The sequence below is a fragment of the Phocoena phocoena genome, chromosome 3 (assembly GCF_963924675.1).
Source record: "Phocoena phocoena chromosome 3, mPhoPho1.1, whole genome shotgun sequence".
In the NCBI taxonomy this organism is placed as follows: domain Eukaryota; kingdom Metazoa; phylum Chordata; class Mammalia; order Artiodactyla; family Phocoenidae; genus Phocoena; species Phocoena phocoena.
Window position 1 is genome coordinate 153175704 of NC_089221.1, and position 23460 is coordinate 153199163.

At 47.0% G+C, this 23460-nt stretch overlaps 1 protein-coding gene and 1 non-coding gene across 3 annotated transcripts in view; both read left to right on the forward strand.

The window, feature by feature from the left end:
* Nucleotides 1-552: 552 nt before the first annotated feature.
* LOC136121733 (U6 spliceosomal RNA) lies at nucleotides 553-658 on the forward strand. The gene has a single exon (XR_010655755.1). It is a non-coding gene; the product is annotated as a U6 spliceosomal RNA (small nuclear RNA).
* Nucleotides 659-8953: 8295 nt separating this feature from the next.
* The window catches only part of NSD1 (nuclear receptor binding SET domain protein 1), a 129357-nt gene continuing 114850 nt past the window's right edge, over nucleotides 8954-23460 (forward strand). The window contains exons 1-2 of one of the 2 annotated variants that reach the window (XM_065874821.1): nucleotides 8954-9370; nucleotides 9791-9880. In XM_065874821.1, the coding sequence (XP_065730893.1) occupies nucleotides 8954-9370; nucleotides 9791-9880 (507 nt within the window). The remainder of the gene's footprint in view (nucleotides 9371-9790; nucleotides 9881-23460) is intronic. The other variant, XM_065874822.1, reaches the window with a different exon arrangement.

Genomic DNA, 23460 nt, shown 5'->3' on the forward strand with positions numbered 1-23460 from the left:
TCCAGACATAGGAACACAGGCCCTGAGGTGGAATGGTTTACACAAGACCAAGTCCCTTCTGCCTTTAAAAAAAGCCCTCCCTCCTAGCCCCTCTCCAACAGTTGCTGCCTCCTGTTCTACACAGAAACATATTTTCCAGTCATGGTTTTTGCCTAAGGTCTTCACCTGGGGGATGTGAAGACTTTCTAGATTGTTCCAAGCATAGTTGGAGTTAAGGGTACAAATTCCCAGACCTTTAACTTCCATCTGAACTCCTTGATCTGCCTGAGAAAACACCTCTCTCTAGTTCTTTCAGATGGCTTCCCACTCATGAGAGAAAAGCCACATCTCACCCAGATGAATTTCCCTGAATGGGCACCTCTGGAGAGGAAGGTGCTGGAGAGCCCTCAGAGCTTCCCAAGGACTGACTTCACCCAGTAAACTCAGGGCAAGGCTTTGGCCTTGTCTGTCAGTCCTAGAATTAGAACCCAGCAGGGCTGTCATGGGGAGACATATTAACATGCTGGTTTTAATTGAGAAGTGGAGTCAAATCTTTTCCGATTGAAAGTCAGAGTGCTGCTTCAGCAACACATATACTAAAATTGGAACACCACAGAGAAGATTAGCCCGGCCTTTGTGCAAGGATGATATGCAAATTCATAAAGCATTCCATATTCTTATATTAAAAAAAAAGTCAGTCAGTTGGCTGAGGGATTTGATGATGGGGCCTGGTTTTGGCATTTCAGACACATGAGAGACGTTTTCTATAAATTGATAGAGTTGAATCTACAGCCCCAAGGTTTTGATTAAGATATACTTAAAGCACACATATAGTACACCAAAAATTATATTATTTAAATATATGACTTAAAATTAGATATCGACTTTCAAAGATGAGTGGGTATATACATATTCTCTTAAAATTATTTTCTTATAAATTTATTTACTTATTTATTTTTGGCTGCATTGGGTCTCTGTTGCTGCGTGCAGGCTTTCTCTAGTTGCAGCGAATGGGGGCTACTCTTCGTTGCGGTCTGTGGGCTTCTCGTTGCGGTGTCTTCTCTTGTTGTGGAGCATGGGCTCTAAGCATGCGGGCTTCAGTGGTTGTGGCACATGGGCTCAGTTGTTGTGGCGCACGGGCTTTGCTGCTCCGCGGCATGTGGGATCTTCCCCGACCAGGGCTCGAACCCGTGTCCCCTGCATTGGCAGGCAGATTCTCAACCACTGTGCCACCAGGGAAGCCCCTCTTGAAATTCTTTAAAGGGGTACTTGATCAAAAAATTTGGAAGACTGGGCAGTCCAGTGGTTAAGACTCCGCACTTCCGCTGCAGGGGACCCAGGTTTGATCCCTGGTTGGGGAACTAAGATCCTTCATGCTGCTCCACATGGCCAAAAAAGGAAAAAAATTGGAAGACCATCCACTTTACTAAACCCTTACCCCAGAGTCTCATCCCTGCCTTTATATTACCTGACCTCCTTTTAGTATTTATTGAATGACTACTGGGTATAAATTCTGAGCCACCCCATCACTTGCCAGAGCAGGACCTTTTATAAGCCACTGCTTCTTTCTCAGCCTCTGTTTTCATCTGTAAAATAGGATAATATCCTCTTTTTGCAGGGAGAAGATGGGTGGTTGGGTGTAAAATGGTAACCCTTAGGCAGGCAGAAGGTAGAGCCACTCTCCTGGCCACAGGCTACAGACCTCCCCCTTCCTCTGACTGCATCCCCCCAGAACCCAGCATTCTTCAACTTCCCCTTCTTCCCCTGGGAATCAGTATGTTCAGAAGTGCTCCTCTGGAGGCTAAGGGTACATCTGAAAAATCAAGTGCCCAGAGAAGGAGAGGTTTGGGGTTGGGGAGGGAAGACTGACCTGTTGGGCTGGGAAGCCTGGTGGCATCTGAAGGAGGTGTCTTGTGAGCAGCTGCTCTGTGTAGGCCCTGCCTACATTCACATATTTAATCTGCACAACCACCCCATTTGTGAGGCTCAGGGAGAGGATGGGACTTGCTGGTAAGTGGCCCCGGCTGCAATTTGAACCGACATCTATCTAACTCCAGATCCTATAGGCTCTCTTACACTTTCTGAAAGTGTTGTCTGGCACAGAGACTTGTGTGTTCCCCAAACATCCCTGAATCCTTTTAGGGATGGTTTTACACAATCATTTAGTCCACAATTTGAGCTATAATTCTTCTGTCTTTTGGAGACACAGACTTAGAGAAGAGGGGAGGGGATAGATGAAGCATTAGGAAATGTTTTCCCAGCACTTACCCTGATCCTCACAGTCCTGGGCTTGGTCACTGGAGGTCAGAGAAGCATATGCGCTCTGTCTTGTATAAGGGGCTCACCAACTGGCTGGGACCAGAAATGTAAAGCCAATAGTTACTGCAGGGGCTCATTCAGGGAAAAATGACTGCCTGTAAGGGTGGAATCAGGGGAGACTGCCAGGAGGAGGAATCTTCTAAACTGGGCCCTGAAGGATGAGTAGGAGTTTGCATGACAGGGGAAAAGGCAGAGTGACCAGCATGAGTGCAGGCTGGATGGGATGTGGCCTGTCCTGGCACAGTGAGTATACTGGGCAGCTGGGGAAGTGATGAGGGCAGGAGGGCAGGGATTAGTGGCCACTACACACAGGGCTTTCAAAAAACAATGTCTGAGAGACAGAACAGTTGAAGGTGAAAATTTGAGTCCCTGGGGTGGGGGCTAGGGCTGGGGCTAGAGGGTCAGATTAGCTGACATTTTGGGTAGGAAGGAAACTACTAGAGGGTTGCATGGCTTCAAATGTGGCCAAACCTTCCTCGATCTTAAGTTCCTGATCCAGTTCTGGGGAAACCACTCGGTGAGAGAGAAAGAAAACAATTCTTGGACCCATCACAGGGATGGTTGTGGTGTTCACCAGATTAGTTTGGGACTAATCACCAAAGGCCTCCAAACCTGGCTGTTTCATCAGAAAGCAGATGAAGAGCTTGCACTGGGAGTTGGGGTTGGGAGTTTGACTTTGAATAGGTCACGCTTCCTATCTGGAATATGGGGCTAACAAGAGTGCCCATCTCAGGATTAAATGAGAGAGTGTCTTACAGAGTAGCTGGCACAGAAGAGAAGTCACACTGTTACTATAACCTAACAGTCCTAGCATATCCTAAGGTAAGGCCCTTGTGTTTCTAGAGGAGGTATCAATCTCTTCTGGACACTGCTGGCAGAGTGAGCTCTCAACTGCACAAGTGAGATTCTTAACCTGCTTCTTAACCTTCCATGGCTCCCTGCTGCCTTCCAGATAAAGCCTGAATTCTTTAACTCGACCAAGAAAGCCCTCCACTGTCAGGCCCCTGTGGCTTTCCCCATCTTCATCTGAGGCCTCTTATTGCACTTATCACCTCTACTGCTCCCGCCATGCACTACCCTCTGGTCACACTGAACTGTGGTCAATTCCTCCAAAGCAAGGTATTTCTCTGGGCTCTTCTGCTGGAATCTCTAGCTCATCCCCTTCTTTCCAAACTATTCCTGTGAGTCCTTCTGGACTCCCTCTGGATGTCACTTCTGTGGAAGCCCTTCCCTGACTGTCCCTGAGGCCACCCCAGCTCCCCCAGCAGCTCTCTGGCTTCTCTCTCAGTACTCAGCTCTCTACCTTGTTACTTATTCTCTGCCTTTCCCACAAGGCTCTGAGGGGGAGCTCAATAATTATCTGCTGAATTAATGAATGAAAGGGGGGGCAGTTGTAAGAAAAAAGAAGTACACTGGTGGAATGTCTCGACGGGTATCTCTTTCAGCAGGTTAGGAGTAACAGTAATTTACAGATGAAGAAACTGAGGCTAAGGTAATCTCACTTTGCCTGCCACTCAAATTCCTGAGCACCTGTGGGCAAGACACTGTGCTGGGCCTTCTCACAGACAGTATCTGTAAGGTGTGCTGGCTAAGAGCAAGGGATTTGAGGCTGATCACACCAGATGACAGGACGCTGAGACCTTGCAGAAGGGCTTAATCTTTTGGACCTCATTTCTTCACAGGGCTGCTAAAGGGTTAAAGGAACTCATGCGTGTCAAGTGCCCAGCATGGTGTCCAGTACACAGCATAGACTCAGAGAGTATTATTGATGCTAATCTCTGTCTTAAGGATGGGAGGCGCAGGCCCAGAAAATTTCCCTGTGCTGAGACAGGGAGGGCCAGCCACAGCCAGCCCTATCCCTTCTTCCCCCACTTCAGAAGCCAGTGTCCTTGTGAGAATATTGGGTCCTGTGGGTTCCCTCAGCCCAGATCTGGCACACGTGAGGTGCTTGGCCAGTGCCTGCTGGATGGGGAGGCTCCAGTAGGGGCTGCTGTGAATGAGACTTCTGCAGCCATATTCCACTCTAAGAGGCAGGAAGGGACACCTGAGTCATTCCAGGAAAGTCCAAGAGATTTTCTCTGGGATTCCAGTCTTTTCCCCGAGACCATCAGTAAGCTGTTCATCCCCAGCTGCCTGTCCCCCTTTAGCCCCTACTCCTATTCCGTGGGGCCTGGGAGGTTGGAGAGCGGGGTTCCTATATGGCAGGGATGTGTAGAGGTCAGCCCTGGGGGGAACCACTGTCCCGGCCCCTCTTCACACCTTAGCACCTTTATTTAACTGTTTCTTCCTAAGGCCTGGGGCTTCCTAAGGCAGGCATCTCATCCTTTGTTTACCCAGCACCCAGCAATACTGCCTGGAATGCAGGAAATGGTTACTGAATGAAGCGGTGAAACACATTTCAGCATTCATCAAGTGCTTAGTCTGTATAGGCCCCTAACACTTACTTTCACCTTGCAGGATCCTCACAGCCACCCTGTGCATTGGAAACCACACGTGAGGAAACTGAGGCCTGGGGCTGTTAATCGACTGGCTCAAGGCCATACAGTGGCAGCTCACAGGCCCTCAGGATGGTCGTGGGAAAGTAAAGTGTTGAGAGTAACCTTAATGAATTGGGGCAACTGGCAGGGGGTAACTGTCAGTCAGAAATGATTGGCTCAAATTATTAGGTGTGAAGAAGGAACCAGTCAGAGCTCCCCCACTGAACTGCCTAGAAGGGATTAGCAGGAGTCACTCCTTAGTAGAACAAAGGGCAGGTCCCTGTAGGGCAGTACCCTGGGGTGTAGACCCAGCTCTTCTCTGGCTGGTCCTAGCACACAGAACACTGCCAACCTGATTTCGCACCTGGGAACAGTCAGGGTACCTCATCTCTTCAACAGAAGGAGGCCCTCTGCGGTCACAGTGCTCCCCTCATCACTCTGGTTCCAGGGGGCGCCTTCCTTCAAGACAGCCTGCTGCTCTCTTGGCAGGGACTGCATCCCAGCACTTAGGTGTGGTAAGGACCTGTTGTGTATCTCCTTGGCTGGCCTGTGGGCCTTGGAGGACAGGAGGCTAAGGGTATCCTGAGCTCCAAGCCAACTGGGGCCAGTTTTGGGGTGAAGGTTGGGGAAGGCCGAAGGATGAAATTTAGAGAGCTCCGCGCCAAAGCCAAAACCGCGCAGAGCAACGCCAAAAGTGGCCTTTCTCCCAGGTGGTCTCACGGTTAACAGATAGAAGGATGGCGGGTAAACACTCCACTGGGGCAATAATTATGCACATTTACTAAGCCCTGGGAGGAATGGTAGTCACGTGGCTCTCGAGGGCGGCGCCCTCAGCTTTGAGATGGAGTTAACTCTAATCACAGAAGGCTTTCTGGAGGAGGCGGAATTTTTATGGCGGTCGATTGTGGTTTTCTCTGAACGGCGAGGATGAGTTTAGCACTCTAGGGACCAGATAGGTCCCGAGGTGAGCTTTTTGTCGGGGAGCAAGCCTGGGGCGGGGGTCGGAGTTGGATCGGGTTAGGGGAAGGACCTGGGGGGGTCGGCGTCGCGGGGTCAGGTTGTTTGCGTTCCCCCGCTTGCCTTCACGTTGTCTTTTGTGATTGGACGCGCTGCAGCCGCGCTAGGCCGGTGCTACGGGGCCCCGGGCACTGGGTGCAGGCCTCGAGGTGCCTGGCGCCCGAGAGCAGAGCGCCCCAGGCCAGGGATTAGGCCAGCAGGCTTGGCGGGGCCCGCCCGGCGGTCCGCCCTCCCAGCGCTGTTCTGCCGGGGTCCCGATGCTCAGCCCGCGGGGGTGAGGCGCGCGCTCCCCGGGGAGCAGGGTTGCTGAGCAGGCGGCCTGCGCCGGGCGGAGGTGGCACGAGAGGGCCATCTGCCTGGGTGCAGAGAACTGCAGCGTCCGCGGTGCGAAGCGCGACCCCTCCGGGCCCCCAGCTCGCGTCCACTGCCCCGCGCGCACTCACCTACTGACGCCCGCCCGCGCCCCCGGCCCAAGTCCCAGTGCCAGGCCCAGACCCGGACTAGGCGCGGGAGGCGGTGCAGGGATTGATTAGTGGACCCCTCCCCCAGCACTCCCCTCGCCCCGCCCGAGGCTGCGAGGACCCCTGGGCCCGGGGGTGGTGAGGGAGCTTCGTCCCAGCGGTGCCCGGGCTGGGGACTCGATCTCACTGGGCGGGGGCCGCACCGCGGCAGGCCGAGGTGCGGGCGCGCTGTCAGACTGCTGCCCGGCTCGGGTGCGGGCGGGGGGGGGGGGCGGTGGGCTCAGCGCGGGGGTCGCCCGGCCTCATCCCCCCCTGCCGAGGCCACGGCTGGGCGGGCAGTGCCCGGGCCGGTAACCCGACCCGACCCAGCTCCCGGGAGCCGCTCACCCCGCACGGCCGGGCAGGGGGAGGGAGAGGAATGGGGGGGAGGGGGAAGGGAAGGGGTGGTGGGTGAGGGGCTGTGGGGACCGCAGGGCCGAGTCCCCGGCCTGTCTGCGCTGCTCTAGGGTGGCTGCCTTTGGTGCCTGGACGAGCCAGCCCCCTGCCTCGCGGGCGTCGGGCCTGCGGCAGAAGGGAGCCCTGGGGCTGTACAGGCTTGGCTCGGGGAGGCAGACCCGAGCTGCTGCCTCCATTTTGTTTCCTGCTCAGCTTGGTCTGTAGTGGTGGTGGTGTGGGCTTGGGGTGCGGCCGGGCAGGGGGTTCACCTGCGGCCGCGCCTGCTCGGGGTTTGAGGCCTCGAAGACCCCAGCCCCAGCCCCCAGGTGAGCCCCGCGGTAGGAGGGGGGTTGCCTTGGCCTCGGGCCGAGCGGAGCGGGCTGAGGGCAGGTGCCCAGTGGATGGGGAACCAGGGCTGTAACCTAAGATGGAGGCCGGGACTGACGCGGGCCCGAGCGGGGCTGGCGGGGCGGTCGGACAGGCCTCAGCCCGGCCAGGTGCCGCCGGGGCTGGGGCTCGAGACCGGTAGGGTGCTGGAACCGTGTGCAGCCCGGGGCCGGCGCAGCTCCCTGAGGTAGGTGAGGGGATCGGAGTGCCACCCACGACGCCCGCAGGCCCCGACACTCCGGTGAGGCGCGCGAGGCCCCTGGGGAGCTCGCCTCAGGCCCCGCCCGGGCAGCCGGGCCGGCCCGTAGGCCCGGGCCGCGAGCTGGCGCGCAGGGGGAGGAGAGGGGGCGGCAGCGGCGGCTCCGCTGATTGGGCGGCGCGCTCGCGAGCCCGACTTCACCCGCCCTGAACCCCGAAGAGTGAGGCAAAGGAGCGCGCGCCGTGGGGGAAGGGGTGCGCGCGCACTCGGGGCCCCAGCCGCACGCGGGCCGGCGCGAGGCGCTCGGTCGCTCGCGCCGCCGCGGGGGCGCGCGCGGTGGGGGTGTGAGGAGGAGGAGGCGGCGGCGGAATAGGCCGGGGCAGGTCGCCTTCGCTGCCTTCTACCCTGAAGAGAGACGCGGGGGGAGGGGGGTGCGGTGAGCGGCTCCGCGCTCTCCCCACCGCTCCGCTCGCGCCCCAGTGTAATGAGGGTCACCCCCTCCCCCCAGCCGGCCCGGGAGGGGGCACGGGGCACGGTAACTAGTGCGCTGGGGTGGGCGGCGGGCAGGAGCGAGCGGAGGGGGGAGGCGGGCGGGCGGGGAAGATGGTGGTGGCCGTGAGGTGAGGGGCGCGGGGGAGGGCCGGGCGCGGCACAGGGTTGGTGGCCGGCGGCGTTGCAGCCGCAGGCCCCCTCCCCCTCCATCACTACCAGCCGGGCTCAGGCCTAGCCGGCCGGGACGCCGCGAACTTCCTCCCCGCGCGGCCAGTGCCCCGCCGGCCTCCCGCGCGCACCTCGGCCTCCGCCTCCCTTCAGGTAGCCGGCTGGGGGGCACGGGGCCGGCTGCCCTCCTGCAGCAAACTTTGCTTGTTGCTGAATATTGATGAGTGAGATCGGCTCTTCCAGGAGGTGCTGCCGGCGCTGCGGGAAGGAGCGCGGCCCGGGCAGGCGGCGGCGGCGTCGGCAGCAGCCATGTTTGTCAAGCTGTAGCAGCTGCTGCTGCCCTGACTCGGCTTCACTGGCTGCCTCCGTTTCTCCCCTTGCCGCGTTCCAGTCTCTGGGCCCTGCAGCCGTGGACCGAGCAGGCCTGCAGTCAGAAAGGCGAGCTTCGGGGTGCACCCGCTTCGGCCGACTCGCCTGCGGCCAGAGCACGGCCGCTGCAAAGGCTCCGGCGCCGGCTGGGGCGCAGGGTGCAGCGCTATTGTGACCGCTGCGCCCGAGCGAGCCAGAAAGGATGGGGGGGATAACCTTTTTGTGCAGCGTCCCGGAGCCCCCCTCGAACCCTACAGCCCCCTCCCTTCGGGAGATCCGGCCACAGGACCCCCAGCGGGGGAATGGAAGGACTATTGCTGTTTGAGATTTGGAAATTTCTACTGCCAAAGGGATTTTAATTTTAGATCAGCCCAACTGTCCACCAGTCTGCAGTGCAGAAAAAAGGGACGGCTGTTTCCATGTGGCAAGATCTGCCTATCTCCGGGAAGATGGAGTTTGCGGAGTCTCTCCGAGGCCATTTTTCCATCGTCAGCTGGGGAACTTTTTCCGCCCATGGAAGTGCAGTAGAACTAGGCTTCGAGGCCACTAGGCCTCTTGAAGTGGCTGCCATTTTGAAGATAAGAGTCAAATGGCTTATTAACTCAGATTAATTGCTGTGTTTTTGGATTCCAGGTTGATGCTGGCCCAGGATGGATCAGACCTGTGAACTACCTAGAAGAAATTGTCTGCTGCCCTTTTCCAATCCAGTGAATTTAGATGCCCCTGAAGACAAGGACAGCCCTTTCGGTAATGGTCAATCCAATTTTTCTGAGCCACTTAATGGGTGTACTATGCAGTTATCGACTGCCAGTGGAACATCCCAAAATGCTTATGGACAAGATTCTCCATCTTGTTACATTCCACTGCGGAGACTACAGGATTTGGCCTCCATGATCAATGTAGAGTATTTAAATGGGTCTGCTGATGGATCAGAATCCTTTCAAGACCCTGAAAAAAGTGATTCAAGAGCTCAGTCGCCAATTGTTTGCACTTCCTTGAGTCCTGGTGGTCCAACAGCACTTGCTATGAAACAGGAACCCTCTTGTAATAACTCCCCTGAACTCCAGGTAAAAGTAACAAAGACTATCAAGAATGGCTTTCTGCACTTTGAGAATTTTACTTGTGTGGACGATGCAGATGTAGATTCTGAAATGGACCCAGAACAGCCAGTCACAGAGGATGAGAGTATAGAGGAGATCTTTGAGGAAACTCAGACCAATGCCACCTGCAATTATGAGCCTAAATCAGAGAATGGTGTAGACGTGGCCATGGGAAATGAACAAGACAGCACACCAGACAGTAGACACGGTGCAGTCAAATCGCCATTCTTGCCATTAGCTCCTCAAACTGAAACACAGAAAAATAAGCAAAGAAATGAAGTGGACGGCAGCAATGAAAAAGCAGCCCTTCTCCCAGCCCCCCTTTCACTAGGAGATACAACCATTACCATAGAAGAGCAATTAAACTCGATAAATTTATCTTTTCAGGATGATCCAGACTCCAGTACCAGTACATTAGGAAACATGCTAGAATTACCTGGAACTTCATCATCATCTACTTCACAGGAATTGCCATTTGTAAGCAGTTTTTGGTACAACTTAAATATATACATAAATGTATATATACAGGCAACTTAAAGGGAAACTATAAAAACCAGTTATAACTAATTGATTTTTTGTTGTTTATCAGTTCACAGATGAAAGCTTATTGCTAACGATAAGCTCTTTGGGGAAATTTTACTTTGATTTAAAAAATCATCTTCTATTCTATGAGTTTGGTTCTTTTTTGATTTTTCCCAATTAACTCTCCATTGAGGACTGGCTAAGAGTTAAACTTTAAGGGCATTTGATTGAGTTCAGATTTAAATGTTCAAGGTGGAGGTATACATTTGTTTAGCTTTTTCTTTTTTAAGTGAGCCTGGCTTTGGCTTGCTGGTATCATGAGTACAGGTGAACCAGTTAATTACCTGGAGTCCTGTTTCTGCGTAAGGCATGGCTTATATTTTTAGTTGATGGGGTGACTTTTGCTGCAGGTTGAAGTGCATTTGGGGTAAACATTCAGAGTAGCTAAGATGAGAAGGCCTTCTTGGACATCAGTCAGAATTTGAATTGGGCTGATTTTCCTGAACTACCTGTTGTACAGCATCCTATGCTTCAGGTACCTGCCACCATTAAAACCTTTCCAAGTTTTAAATTTTGAAGTGTATATAAATGTGTGGTATGGGTGTATGTGTATAGAAATGGAAAAAAATGTAATTTGAGTTACTCATTAATGCTACATACTGTTGTTAGATTGTGGTAAATGATAAAGTTTTTTTAAAAGTTTGATCTTACGCAGAATATTTGGACTATTCCTAGTTAGCTAAATGGTCAGTTTGACTTCTCTTAGCTTCAGTTTAATCACCTTTAAAATCTGATTGTTTTAACTTGATTGTTAAAAGATACCTTTCACTTTAAATATTTGATTCTGATTTTGTTTCTGTCCAGACACATTGTCATGGTCACCTGTAATGTCACCAAACAGGATCCCATTTCCTCCCAACATACTGCTGAAATACTATGTAAAGATTTAATCAGAGAAAATTTTATGGTGTGTGATGATAGTTATGAGTGCATTAAACATTCATTTTACTGTATAGCCCTGCTGTTCTTTAAAGTTAGAATGTGGGTGTGTCACTTTTGTTTCTGTTGATTCATATCTTAAATATGCTTTAGTACTCCTTGATTTCTTAGCTTGCAGTTGCAGATTTAAAAAATTTGTTTTGGTAGTAATCTAGAGTCTTTATTGTCCGAGGTATTTTTCAGGGTAGATAGGCTGTATTGGCAGCCTATTGGCAGCTCAGACAAATCCTTCTTCGTGGGTTCATGTTGAAATTTATTTTACATGTATATAGTTTTGTCTTTTGAACTACATAAAAAAACTTAGATCTGAAGGTGGAGATACATATTTCTCTAGAAGCATACAAATATAAATCTATCAAAGAAGTGTCAGTGGAGTATAGGTTCTATTAAAAACAGTTGAAAATACTGGAGCCTATAGAAAGTATGTTATGCATCTAAAATGAGAGTTAACAAACTTGTATAAATGTAGAAAAACTTTTTTCAGGTAGAAAATCTAAATTGCTTAAAGATTATGGCCTTGAAGAAGCAAGTATCTTTATTGTTTTTTTGCCGCCCCCCCCCCCCCCCAGCTCTGCTGCTCGTGGCTTGCGAGAGCTTAGTTCCCGGACCGGGGACTGAACCCGGGCCACGGCAGTGAAAGCGCCAAGTCCTAACCACTGGACCGCCAGTTGTAGATGAAATCTGTTGCTTTGATTTTCGCTTTTGATGTGTGTGTATATATATATTTTTTGCCTTTGATATTTTTTAACTGAGGATTTAAAGCGAAATCAATCTCAAAATGCAAATGTAGTTGAACAATAAACCACACACTTGATGTTTTGAGACTATCCACAGTTGATTGGTTGATGCAGCAGGTATAGAGTGCTTACTCTGTGTTAGATCCTGTGTTCAGGGCTAGAAATTAGAAAATCTTTTGCAAATGCTATTTGGTTTTTTTTTCTGTCTGTAATATTGTGATAGAATGAGATTCTCCTGGCGAGATTAAGAGTAGTTATTAGGGTTTTAAGCCCTCTGTCTGGAATTAGGGAAAGACACATAGTTCAGCATCATATTGCCAGTTGTTTTGTACAACTAGCTATCAGCAGACTTTTTGCCTCCTGCCATAAACGAGCAGCCTCTTCAGTTTACCTTCATGTTCCTCAGTTTTTTCTGTGTACAGTGATGTGAAATGGTTGTCATTACAGTTAATAATCCTGACCTGGTGCTTTTATATTTAATTGGGTTGATACTGTTTAATTTCTGCCTATGTACATATACAATGTACAGTGCTTTGTACATTGTAGATACTTGAAAAAAATCTTCAAGGAAGGTTGGTCCCCAGAGCTCCAAGTTAAAGCAGTCAATAACTTACAGTTTATTAAGTGCTTTGGTCTGTATTATCTTATTGGGTCTTCATAGCCTTGTAGTAAAAACAGATGTCATAGAAGACATAGATCAACCTTCAAGGCACTTGATGTTATTGGAGACAAGACTGAAACCCTTGAAACCATAGAATTATCTGAGTACTCTTGGTTTTCTTTAGTGACTTTTGAAGGTCTCTGACACTCTTGCCTGGGCCTGAAGTGACTCATGGTTTTCTCACTAGGCTCATTGCAGCAGTTGTTTGTTTGCTACTCTTCCTCACTTAGATATTTTATGGAGATAAATATGAATAGAGTTAATTTATGCTATGGTGGTATTCATGAATTTGGGGATCCTCAAAGTTCTTAGGATGTAGCCAGCCTCCAGGATGGTCTGACATACATTTTATATTAGTGATCCTCTTTATCTAAAGAAGACTGCTAAAAATGAATACACTCAAAATGAGGACTAAAATTTCATAAGTAAATAAGGAGAAAAAGGTTTATTTAGGATTTTATATTGAAAAGTAAAATTAAGAATTATAAAAGTAAGTTTTATTTATTTATTTTTGAAAAGACACATAGATATTTTTTAAATATTATTTTTTATTTATTTATTTTTGGCTGCCTTGGGGCTTCGTTGCTGCGCGGGCTTTCTCTAGTTGCTGTGAGCAGGGACTACTCTTCTGGTGGTGTGCGGGCTTCTTATTGCGGTGGCTTCTCTTGTTGCGGAGCACGGGCTCTAGGCACATGAGCTTCAGTAGTTGTGGCACATGGGCTCAGTAGTTGTGGCTCGCGGGCTCTAGAGCGCAGGCTCAGTTGTGGCGCATGGGCTTAGTTTCTCTGCAGCATGTGGTATCTTCGTGGACCAGGGCTGGAACCCGTGTCCCCTGCATTGGCAGGCAGATTCCCAACCACTGCGCCAGCGGGGAAGTCCTTAAAAGTAAGTTTTAAACCTTTATCAAAATTTTGATTATGGGACTTCCCAGGTGGTCCAGTGGCTAAGACTCCGTGCTCCCAATGCAGGGAGCCTGGGTTTGATCCCTGACTAGATCTCACATGCTGCAACTAAGAGCCCGCACACGGCAACGAAGATCCCACATGCCGCAACTAAGACCTGGTGCAGCCAAATAAATAAATACTAAAAAAAAATTTTTTTTATTATCATGGCAACTATTTGTTATAATAAGGCAGGAATCAAATAGATTTTTAAAAATTTTGTCCAGCAAAATTGTACCATAGGAGATGGCATACTTTATTTTGCTTCATTTTCTCATTATGATCATAAGGAGGATAAATTTTAAAAAATATTTAAGGACTTAATCATTTTTACTGAGGTTTTTGTTTTAAGAATATCCATTATGGAAAATTTCAGGTGTATACCGAAAAAGAGAAAATAGTTGAATTTCCATGTACTCCTCACTTAGCTTCCAGAGTTACTGATATTGGGACTTCTCTGGTGGATCAGTGGTTAAGACTCCGTGCTTCCGCTGCAGGGGGTACAGGTTCGATCCCTGGTTGAGGAAGTTACACATCCCGAGAGGTGCAGCTACTCCCCTCCCCCTGCAATAAAAGAGAATCACTGATATTTTGCCAGTCTTGTTCTATCCTCTCTCCACTGTGTCATTCACTAGCATTTCTTAACCCTTTGATGTTCATATCACTCTTTGAAGTTCCTGTCCTGTATCCTTATCAGTTGTCACTTGTTTACTGGTTGACCTAGATCAACTTTTCCTTGCCTGTAATTGGGGTGATTCTTCTTTATTATTTACATTGACTTTAAGGAACACTGCATCTTTTTGCCAGATTTGTTTGCAATTTTACCTAGTAATTGACTTGCAATGTAATACTAGTTAGTGCTTCTTTAGGTAGTGATAGACACTGTATCGTACATGGGATGGATGTTTGTATAGAGACTTTTTCTTGGCCACTTAAAAATAGATATCTTGGGACTTCCCTGGCGGTCCAGTGGTTAAGAATCTGAGCTTCCACTGTAGGGGGCATGGGTTCGATCCCTGGTTGGGGAACTGAGATCCCGTATGCTGCGTGGTGCGGCCCAAAAAAAAAAGGTATCTTGGTGTTGTAACAATATCCACCCGGTACAATCTTGGAGATCCAGAAAATACTCACAAACCACTCCCTGTACTAAGTTCTGTGCTATGGATGTTTACATGGTTAAGGAGATCAGTGGAGAGATGAATGAAACTTAGGGCTTCAAGGAAGAAGTGGGACTTGAATTGATCTTGACTGGGTTAGGTTTGGTTAGGTTTAGAAGGGTACTTCGGATAAAGAGAACTAAATTGAACATACTATTTTCAGAAGGTTGGGTAGGATGGGTGTCCTCAGGTAATAAGGCCTAGAAATCCAGACTGTGGCATTTGGTATTGATGTGATAGGAACTGGGGTCCAGTGAGCAATTTCAGCTGAGAAGTGATTCAATGAAATCTGTGTTTGGAAAACTTTGGCTAGTAGAGAGTAGAGGCAATGTTAGGATGTAGGAGTCTGTTGCAGTAGTAATTAAAAATTAGAATTGATCAGAGTCAGTAGTAAGAAAGGGGGTAAGTCCAAAAGATTATTTCAGAGAAGGGAAAATTGGCAGCCCTTTTAGGGTTGCCTGGATTGGAGGCAAAATTGGAGCCTGGATTTAAGGAATGAAGGAAAGAGATAAGTGCAGACGATGTCCACGGCTTGTCGTGTTGGTGCCTGAGACAAAAATGATTCCTCAGGGGTTTTCTCCTCTTCCCTTCTCATCATCCCAGCAGTTCTCTACTCCCTCCTTTTCTGTCTCCACACGTCTCAGTTTCTGCTCCTTATCTGACTCTGTCCTTGCTGGAGGCCCTGGTTTTATTCATGACTCTTTCCTCTTTCCCTCTGGGATCTTTATTCTCAACCTTCACAGCATCACTTTTTCTGCCTAAAAACAGAATGACATCTTCCTATTCTAAAGGAATCTTCCTTTATCCTGTAACCTCTCCGATTATCTTTCCTCTTTACTGGTGAATTTCTTGAAAAAGTTGTCTACTTTGTTTACGTCTCCTTAAGCTCTGTGAATTGGCTTCTGTACTCTGTTGAAACTGTTCTTTTCAGAGTCACAAATGACACCTCCATACTTATCCTACTAGATGTGCAGCATTTTGACCACGACTCCTTTTACGACTGCTTGTTCTCTTTTCTTCCTCTTTCCTTCATTCTCTGTAGCCTCATCTGCTTTCATTGATTCACTTTACTGCTTCTCTACTGTGTGAAAACTCTCTTAATCTGACTTCTGAGCTTCAGACCAAGAAACTCAAACTGCCACCCGAGTTTCTCTTCCATCTGTATCATACTCACTTTTTTTTTTTAAAGCTTTTAAAAAATTATTGACATTGCTTTTTTATTTTTATTTGTTTATTCATCTATTTATTTGGCTGCGTTGGGGCTTCTTTGCTGAGTGTGGGCTTTCTCCAGTTGTGGCAATCGGGGGCTCCTCTTTGTTGCGGTGCGTGGGCTTCTCGTTGCGGTGGCTTCTCTTGTTGTGGAGCACGGGCTCTGGGTGTGCGGGCTTCAGTAGTTGTGGTATGCGGGCTCTAGAGTGCAGGCTGAGTAGTTGTGGCGCAGGGGCTTAGTTGCTTCGCAGCACGTGGGATCTTCCTGGACCAGGGCTCGAACCCATGTGCCGTGCATTGGCAGACGGATTCTTAACCACTGCGCCACCAGGGAAGTCCCCATACTTACTTACTTTTGACCCTATCTCTTTTATTGCCAAACATGCTTTTCCTTCTGTCTTAATGATGGCATCATCCTCCATTTCTTCTCGAGGCTGGAAACCTTGGAGTCACTTATTTGTTTATATGATTCAAAATGCATTTGAGTGCCTCCTCTGTGCTAGGCACTGCTAGTATTAAAAAAGGGAAAGACGTAGACTTGCTTTTAAGGAACTTTACTGTGGAAAACAAATGTAGACAATGACAATAACACGTGGTCTGATAGGTGTTATAGGTACTATGGGAGTGTGGAGGAAGGCATGCCTGGAGTAATCTGGAAGAACTTCATAGAGGGTTATATATAATTTGAGCAGAGACATGCCAGTAAGTAAGAAGGAATAGCATATGCAAGTGGCAAGAAATTCTTTGATAGGAATCTGAGAGGAGTGGGGTTGTCAGGAGATAAAGTGTAAATATAGGCCTTGTATTCCATGCTGTAGGGTTGAATTTTTATGCTATTTCCATTCTACTATGATGTCTTTATTACTGGTCTTCATATAGTTCTTCTCTCCAGTCTGTCTGGAGAGACAGACAAAATTACCTCTGACCTCCAAAATGAGAAAACTAGGTCTCTGGTTAAAGCTTTATCTTCAGTGCCTCACTCCTCTCCCCATTTGCCTAACAAATAAGCCCAAATTCAGTGTCCTCTTTGATAGGACCTCATCCCGACTTTCCCAAATCTCATATGCTACACCCAGGGAATCCTGGCTGGGTTCAGCCAGGCTGAACTGTTAGCCTTTGTCTCCCTGATGTGATTCATCTTTTTGCATCTTAACAATGTGTAGCATGGTGCCTTCTTTGTAGTAGACACTCATATATTTATGGAGTAAAAGAATGAATGGTGGGGCTTGCCTGGTGGCGCAGTGGTTGGGGGTCCGCCTGCTGATGCAGGGGACATGGGTTTGTGCCCTGGTCCGGGAGGATCCCACGTGCCGCGAAGCGGCTGGGCCCGTGAGCCATGGCCGCTGAGCCTGCGCGTCCGGAGCCTGTGCTCCGCAACGGGAGAGGCCACAGCAGTGAGAGGCCCGCGTACCGCAAAAAAAAAAAAAAAAAAAGAATGAATGGTGCTATTCCAGAGATACAAGTTGGGAATGGGAGTAAATTTTAGGTAGGAAGGTGATGAGTAGACTGTGAATGCTCATCCTCAATGTACCAAATTTCAAAACTTCAGTGATTTTTTTGACTTTATCTCCTCATGCATTTAATTTCTAAGGGCTTTGAATTTGTGCTCCCTGTATCTCAAGCATTCATTTTTCTCTCCATTCTCACATTTAATCTCTTAATTAAGGATATTAAATCATAATAGTTTTAACTTGGATAGATCCCTTGAGAATGTACTGTGCTACCTGTTTAGTAGAAGCCCCTTTAATCTCTCTGAGGCCCAGTTCCTCATCTCTAAATTGGGCGAATACTGTGTAGCCTACACGTTTGAAAGGATGCAACAAGATAATTTATCTGAAGTAGGTGCTCGGTAAGTGATGCCTATTATTATTATATGCCAAGAGCCAAATGGACATTTGGAAGAGTTAGTTGTGAATTTTGAGAAACGTATCTTTGCACTTTTGCTTTTTTCTCTATTCTTCTAAACTGTTCTTCCTTAATTGGTAAGATAAAGGCATTAAGTATTTTTTCTGTTTTTGTTTAATAATCAGGAGAATTTGATCCATTTTTTTGTTTGGTAATCAGGAGAATTTGATTTGGGCCATAGGATCAGTATCTCTCTGCACTCCAGCTATTAAGCAGTTTAACTTTATTACTTGTTGCTTTTTGCCGGTTGTCTTTTGTCATGGATATAAATGTTTCATTTCCACCCCCTGGTTTTCAGGAGAGCCCACCTCTTTTCTGGTGGTGGGTTTGATTTTCACTGAATGATCATTTCTGAAACTTTTTTAATGATCTCAAAATGTAGCCTTCTGAAGAAATTGCTATGAATATTTTTAGTTAGAAAAGTAATATAAATTCATGGTAAAAGTGAAAAATGGAACATTAAAACAAAAAGGAACTTTATTTCTGTCACCCTTCATATGCTCCCTCTTTTTTTTTTTGGGCGGGGGGGCCCACACTGTGCAGTTTGTGGGATCCCAGTTCCCTGACCAGGGATTGAACCCCAGCCCTCTGCAGTGAAAGCACAGAGTCCTAACCACTGGACCACCGGGGAATTCCCAGTTGTCACTCATTTTCATTCTTTATATTTTATTAGAATTTTCTTTGTGTTTATGTACCTTTTTTATCTTTTGGTAACATGAATGGCCTGATAAACATATTTTTGAATACCTAATGCGTTGAGGATATCCATTCATATGAGCATGTAGGTAGATCTCCATTTTTTTTTATTATTGAAATTTTTATTGAAATCACTGTAAGTTCACATGCTGTTGTTAGTTGTTAGAAATAATACAGAGAGATCTCATGTATGTTTTGCTTGATTTTGCAATGATAATGTTTTGCAAAAACATCTAATATCACAACCAGGATATTGACATTGGTATAATCCACCAATCTTATTCAGGTGTCCCAGTTTATGTTTTTCATATTTTTTTTTTAAAGAAAATTCTATAGTTCTATAAGGACATATTCCAGATGTCCCTGGTTTTACTTGTACTTGTTTGTGTGTATGTACTATGTTAAGTTCTCTGCATTTTTATCGCCTGCGTGGGTTTGTACGTGCACTACCACACTCAAGATGTTGAACACTTTTAATGCCACAAGGATATCTTCTGTGGCCCTTTTATATCACACCCATCTTCTTCCTGGCAGTTCCTCCTCCAACTTTTGCCAACTACTAACCTGTCCTTTGTTTCTAAAATTTTGTCATTTCAAAAATGTCCGTAAGTGGAATCATGCAGTATATATATAGCCTTTTGGGATTGGGGTTTTTTCATTTAAAATTCCCTGGAGAGTCATCCAAGTTATTGAGTATATCAATATTTTTTTTTTTTTTTTTTTGCGGTACGCGGGCCTCTCACTGTTGTGGCCTCTCCCGTTGCGGAGCACAGGCCCCGGACGCGCAGGCCCAGCGGCCATGGCCCATGGGTCCAGCCGCTCCGCGGCATGTGGGATCTTCCCGGACCGGGGCACGAACCCGCGTCCCCTGCATCGGCAGGCGGACTCTCAACCACTGCGCCACCAGGGAAGCCCTATATCAATATTTTATACCTTTTTATTACTAAGTAGTATTCCGTGATACGTATCTACCACAGTTTGTTTAACCATTCACCTGTTGAAGGACATCTGGGTTTATTCTAGATTTTGGCTATTAGAAGTAAAAGTACTGTGAACATTCATATACAGGTTTTGTGTGAACATAAATTTTCATTTCTCTGGGATAAATGCCCAAGAGTACCATTGCTGAATCATATGGTACTGCATGTTTACTTTTATAAGAAACTGCCAAGCTGATTTCCAGAGTAACTGTACTATTTACATTCTCACCAGTAGTGTATGAGTGATCCAGTTTCTCTTCCTCCTCACCATCATTTAGTGTTTTCACTATTTCTGTTTTAACCTTTGGTTTTTTTTTTTTCTTTTTTCTTCGCGGTACGCGGGCCTCTCACTGCTATGGCCTCTCCCATTGCGGAGCACAGGCTCCAGACGCGCAGGCTCAGCAGCCATGGCTCACGGGCCCAGCCGCTCCGCGGCATGTGGGTTCTTCCCGGACCGGGGCACGAGCCTGTGTCCCCTGCATCGGCAGGCGGACTCTCAACCACTGCGCCACTAGAGAAACCCTGTTTTAACCATTTTGGTAGTTATGTAATGATATCTCATTATGGTTTTTGTTTTTAATTTATTTATTTTACTTTCTTTTTTGGCTGTGTTGGGTCTTCGTTGCTGCACACAGGCTTTCTTTAGTTGCAGTGAGCGGGGGCTTCTCTTACTGCGGAACACAGGCTCTAGGCATGCGGGCTTCAGTAGTTGTGGCTTGCGGGCTCTAGAGCGCAGGCTCAGTAGTTGTGGTGCACAGGCTTAACTGCTCTGCGGCATGTGGGATCTTCCCGGACCAGGGCTCAAACCCGTGTCCCCTGCATTGGCAGGCAGATTCTTAACCACTGTGCCACCAGGGAAGCCCTCATTATGGTTTTTATTTGCATTTCCCTGATAGCTAATGATGTTGAACATCTTTTGTTTTTGTTTTTGCTGTACGCGGGCCTCTCACTGTTGTGGCCTCTCCCATTGCGGAGCACAGGCTCTGGACGCGCAGGCTCAGCGGACATGGCTCACAGGCCCAGCCACTCCGTGGCATGTGGGATCTTCCCGGACCGGGGCACGAACCCCCGTGTCCCCTGCATTGGCAGGCGGACTCTCAACCACTGCGCCACCCGGGAAACCCTGAACATCTTTTTGTGTGTTTATTTCCCATCTGTATATCCTCTTTGGTGAAATATATTCATGTCTTTTGCCCATTTTCTAATTGGATTGTTTGATTTTAATTGTTGAGTTTTGAGAGTTCTTTATGTATTCTAGATGATCTACATTCTTTATAATACCTGTACACAAGTCATAATTTTTAAGTATTGTTTCTACTTTTAGATAACTTATTAAAGAAACAGTAAAATCATACAGACTTGTGGGTTCCCCTTAATAAATTGGAACAGATTTTGGTGTTCGTTACTGTTCTTAGGTGAAATTACTTTATTAAGGCCTCTAAAGTTCTTTTTACATGTCCAGTGACCTTACATAAAATATCAATACCATAGTACTGTGTTAAAGATTGCTGGAAGGATAAAATCCATTTTGGAGGATGAACAATTATATTTACACATTAGATTAAATTGAAAATAATTACTGGTGATATGATGTTTCCCCATATACCAGGCAGAATCTGAAGATAGTCTTTCTTTGTAAATTACTGAGGGTATATTCCTCTTGGCATCTCTAATTTCTCTTGATGCGGTAATTGGAGCTGTTGGGGATCCCTGGTGAAAGTCGGCAATGTTCAAGTTTTATCTATACCCAGTAAAAATAATAGACATCAATGCCATGCTACTTGTTATTGGAATTTTATATCCAAAGGCATTTTTTAAACATTTCAGTTGGTTCAATGGACAATGTATTGAATCTAATCAGCATATGAAGAAAAAACACTTCCATCATGCCAAGATCTGTAAAGAATTGCAGAGCAGTTGTTGAGAGGTAATACAGTTCTACATTTGAAGTGCTTCCTTTTTTTTTAAACATAGTAGAGCTTTGAGGCAGAAGTGTTATAGTGCAGGTAATTAAACCACTGAAATTAGTTCTTTGGTGGAGCAGATATTAGAGTTTTAAGTAAAGTCTTGGTAGGTACCTTATTAATTTCATAGTAATGTCTGTGGAATTATTTCCTAAGGATAAACTGCTGGTAGGGGAATTATCAGGGCAATGGGTTAAATGTTTTGTCTCAGATGTACCTACTTCTTCATGGCTTTCCAAAAGGAGTGTACCATTTCACACAGTTCTAAATAGTGTATATACGAGTACAGCACTTTCCTCCCTTTGATAGCATGCCAGCTTTGATAGCATTGATGTTTTAAGTTTTTTACTTCATTAAATAGGTGTATACTTCTACCGCAAGTTTGATTTAATTAATACAATTTTATTGTTGAAAATTATTTCTTTGCTTCTTGTTTGTATTTCTCCTGTGGCCTTTGCTGTCCATATCCTTTGCTGACTTATCTGTCTGGATTGTAGTGTTTTATAGCAATTATCCTTTTATCTTACAGACATAAATATTTCTTCTCAGTATGTTTTTCATTTTAGTTAATTTTCTATAGTTGTAGAGTCGAAGTTTCATTTTTCATGTATCCACATCTGTTTGGAGTAGTTTCTTTTATCGATTCGAAGCGTCTATATTTTGAATAAACCAACTTTACACACTTGTAAAAATTTGAAGAAATTCTGTCTGCTACAGCCTTAAATTGATCTAATAGGGATTTTATTTTAATATCCAGCACTGTGCTGATGATAATTTTTATAGAGTCTTTAATTTTCTTTTTGAAAACAAATTCGTATAGCTGTGCAAGGAATGTTTCCCTTTGTATTAGTTATCTTTTTTAAAAAAATATTTATTTATTTGGCGGAGCTGGGTCTTAGTTGCGGCACGCAGGATTTTTCTAGTTGTGGCATGCAGGCTCTTAGTTGCGGCATGTGAGATCTAGTTCCCTGACTAGGGATCGAACCCAGGCCCCCTGCATTGGGAGTGCGGAGTCTTAACCACTGGACCACCAGGGAAATCCTGTATTAGTTATCTGTTCTGCCTAACAAATTACCCTCAAACTGAGCAGTCTAAAATAATAAACATTTCTCTCACACAGGGTTAGGAATCAGGGAGTGGTTTAGCTGGATGGTTCTGGCTCAGTCTCTCACGAGATTACAAGCAAGATGTCCATCACTGCTGCAGTCATCTGAAGGCTGTAGGGTCCTTGTCCAGTATGGCTCACTCATATGGCTGTTGGCTGAAGGAGGCCTCAGTTCCTTGGTATGCGTGCCTCTCCATAGGGCTGCTCACAGTATGTAGCTGGCTTCCCCCAGAGTGAGTTGTCCAAGAGAGGAGAGACCTAGCAAGGAGATCCAAGGAGATACAATGTGGGAGGGGAATACCCTGAAGTGTGGATCACTGGGGGCCATCTAGGGCAACTGGTTACCACGCCCACCCAATAAGAAGTAAGTAGTTTTAATTAAAGGAGAAAGCTTAAGTATACAAAGTAGTGACACTTTAAAAAACGTATTTATTTATTTATTTTTGGCTGCTCTGGGTCTTAGTTGCGGCATGCGTGATCTTCGTTGTGGCATGCAGGAACTTTAGTTGTGGCATGAGGACTCTTACTTGCGGCATTTGAACTCTTAGTCGTGGAATGCATGTGGGATCTAGTTCCCTGACCAGGGATTGAACCTGGGCCCCTTGCATTGGGAGCATGGAATCTTACCCACTGGACCACCAGGGAAGCCCCATTAACTTTTTTTTTTTTTTTTTTTTTTTTGCGGTTCGCGGGCCTCTCACTGTTGTGGCCTCTCCCATTGTGGAGCACAGGCTCCGGACGCGCAGGCTCAGTGGCCATGGCTCACGGGCCTAGCTGCTTCGCGGCATGTGGGATCTTCCCGGACCGGGGCATGAACCCGTGTCCCCTGCATTGGCAGGCGGACTCTCAACCACTGTGCCACCAGGGAAGCCCGCCCCATTAACTTTTTATTTTTATTTTATTTTTAAAATAAATTTATTTATTTATTTTTTGGCTGCATTGGGTCTTCGTTGCTGTGTGCAGGCTTTCTCTAGTTGCAGGGAGTGGGGGCTACTCTTTGTTGCGGTGCGCAGGCTTCTCATTGCAGTGGCTTCTCCTGTTGTGGAGCACAGGCTCTAGGCGTGTGGGCTTCAGTAGTTGTGGCTCACGGGCTCTAGAGCTCAGTCTCAGTAGTTGTGGCTCATGGGCCTAGTTGCTCCGCGGCATGTGGGATCTTCCTGGACCAGGGCTCGAACCTGTGT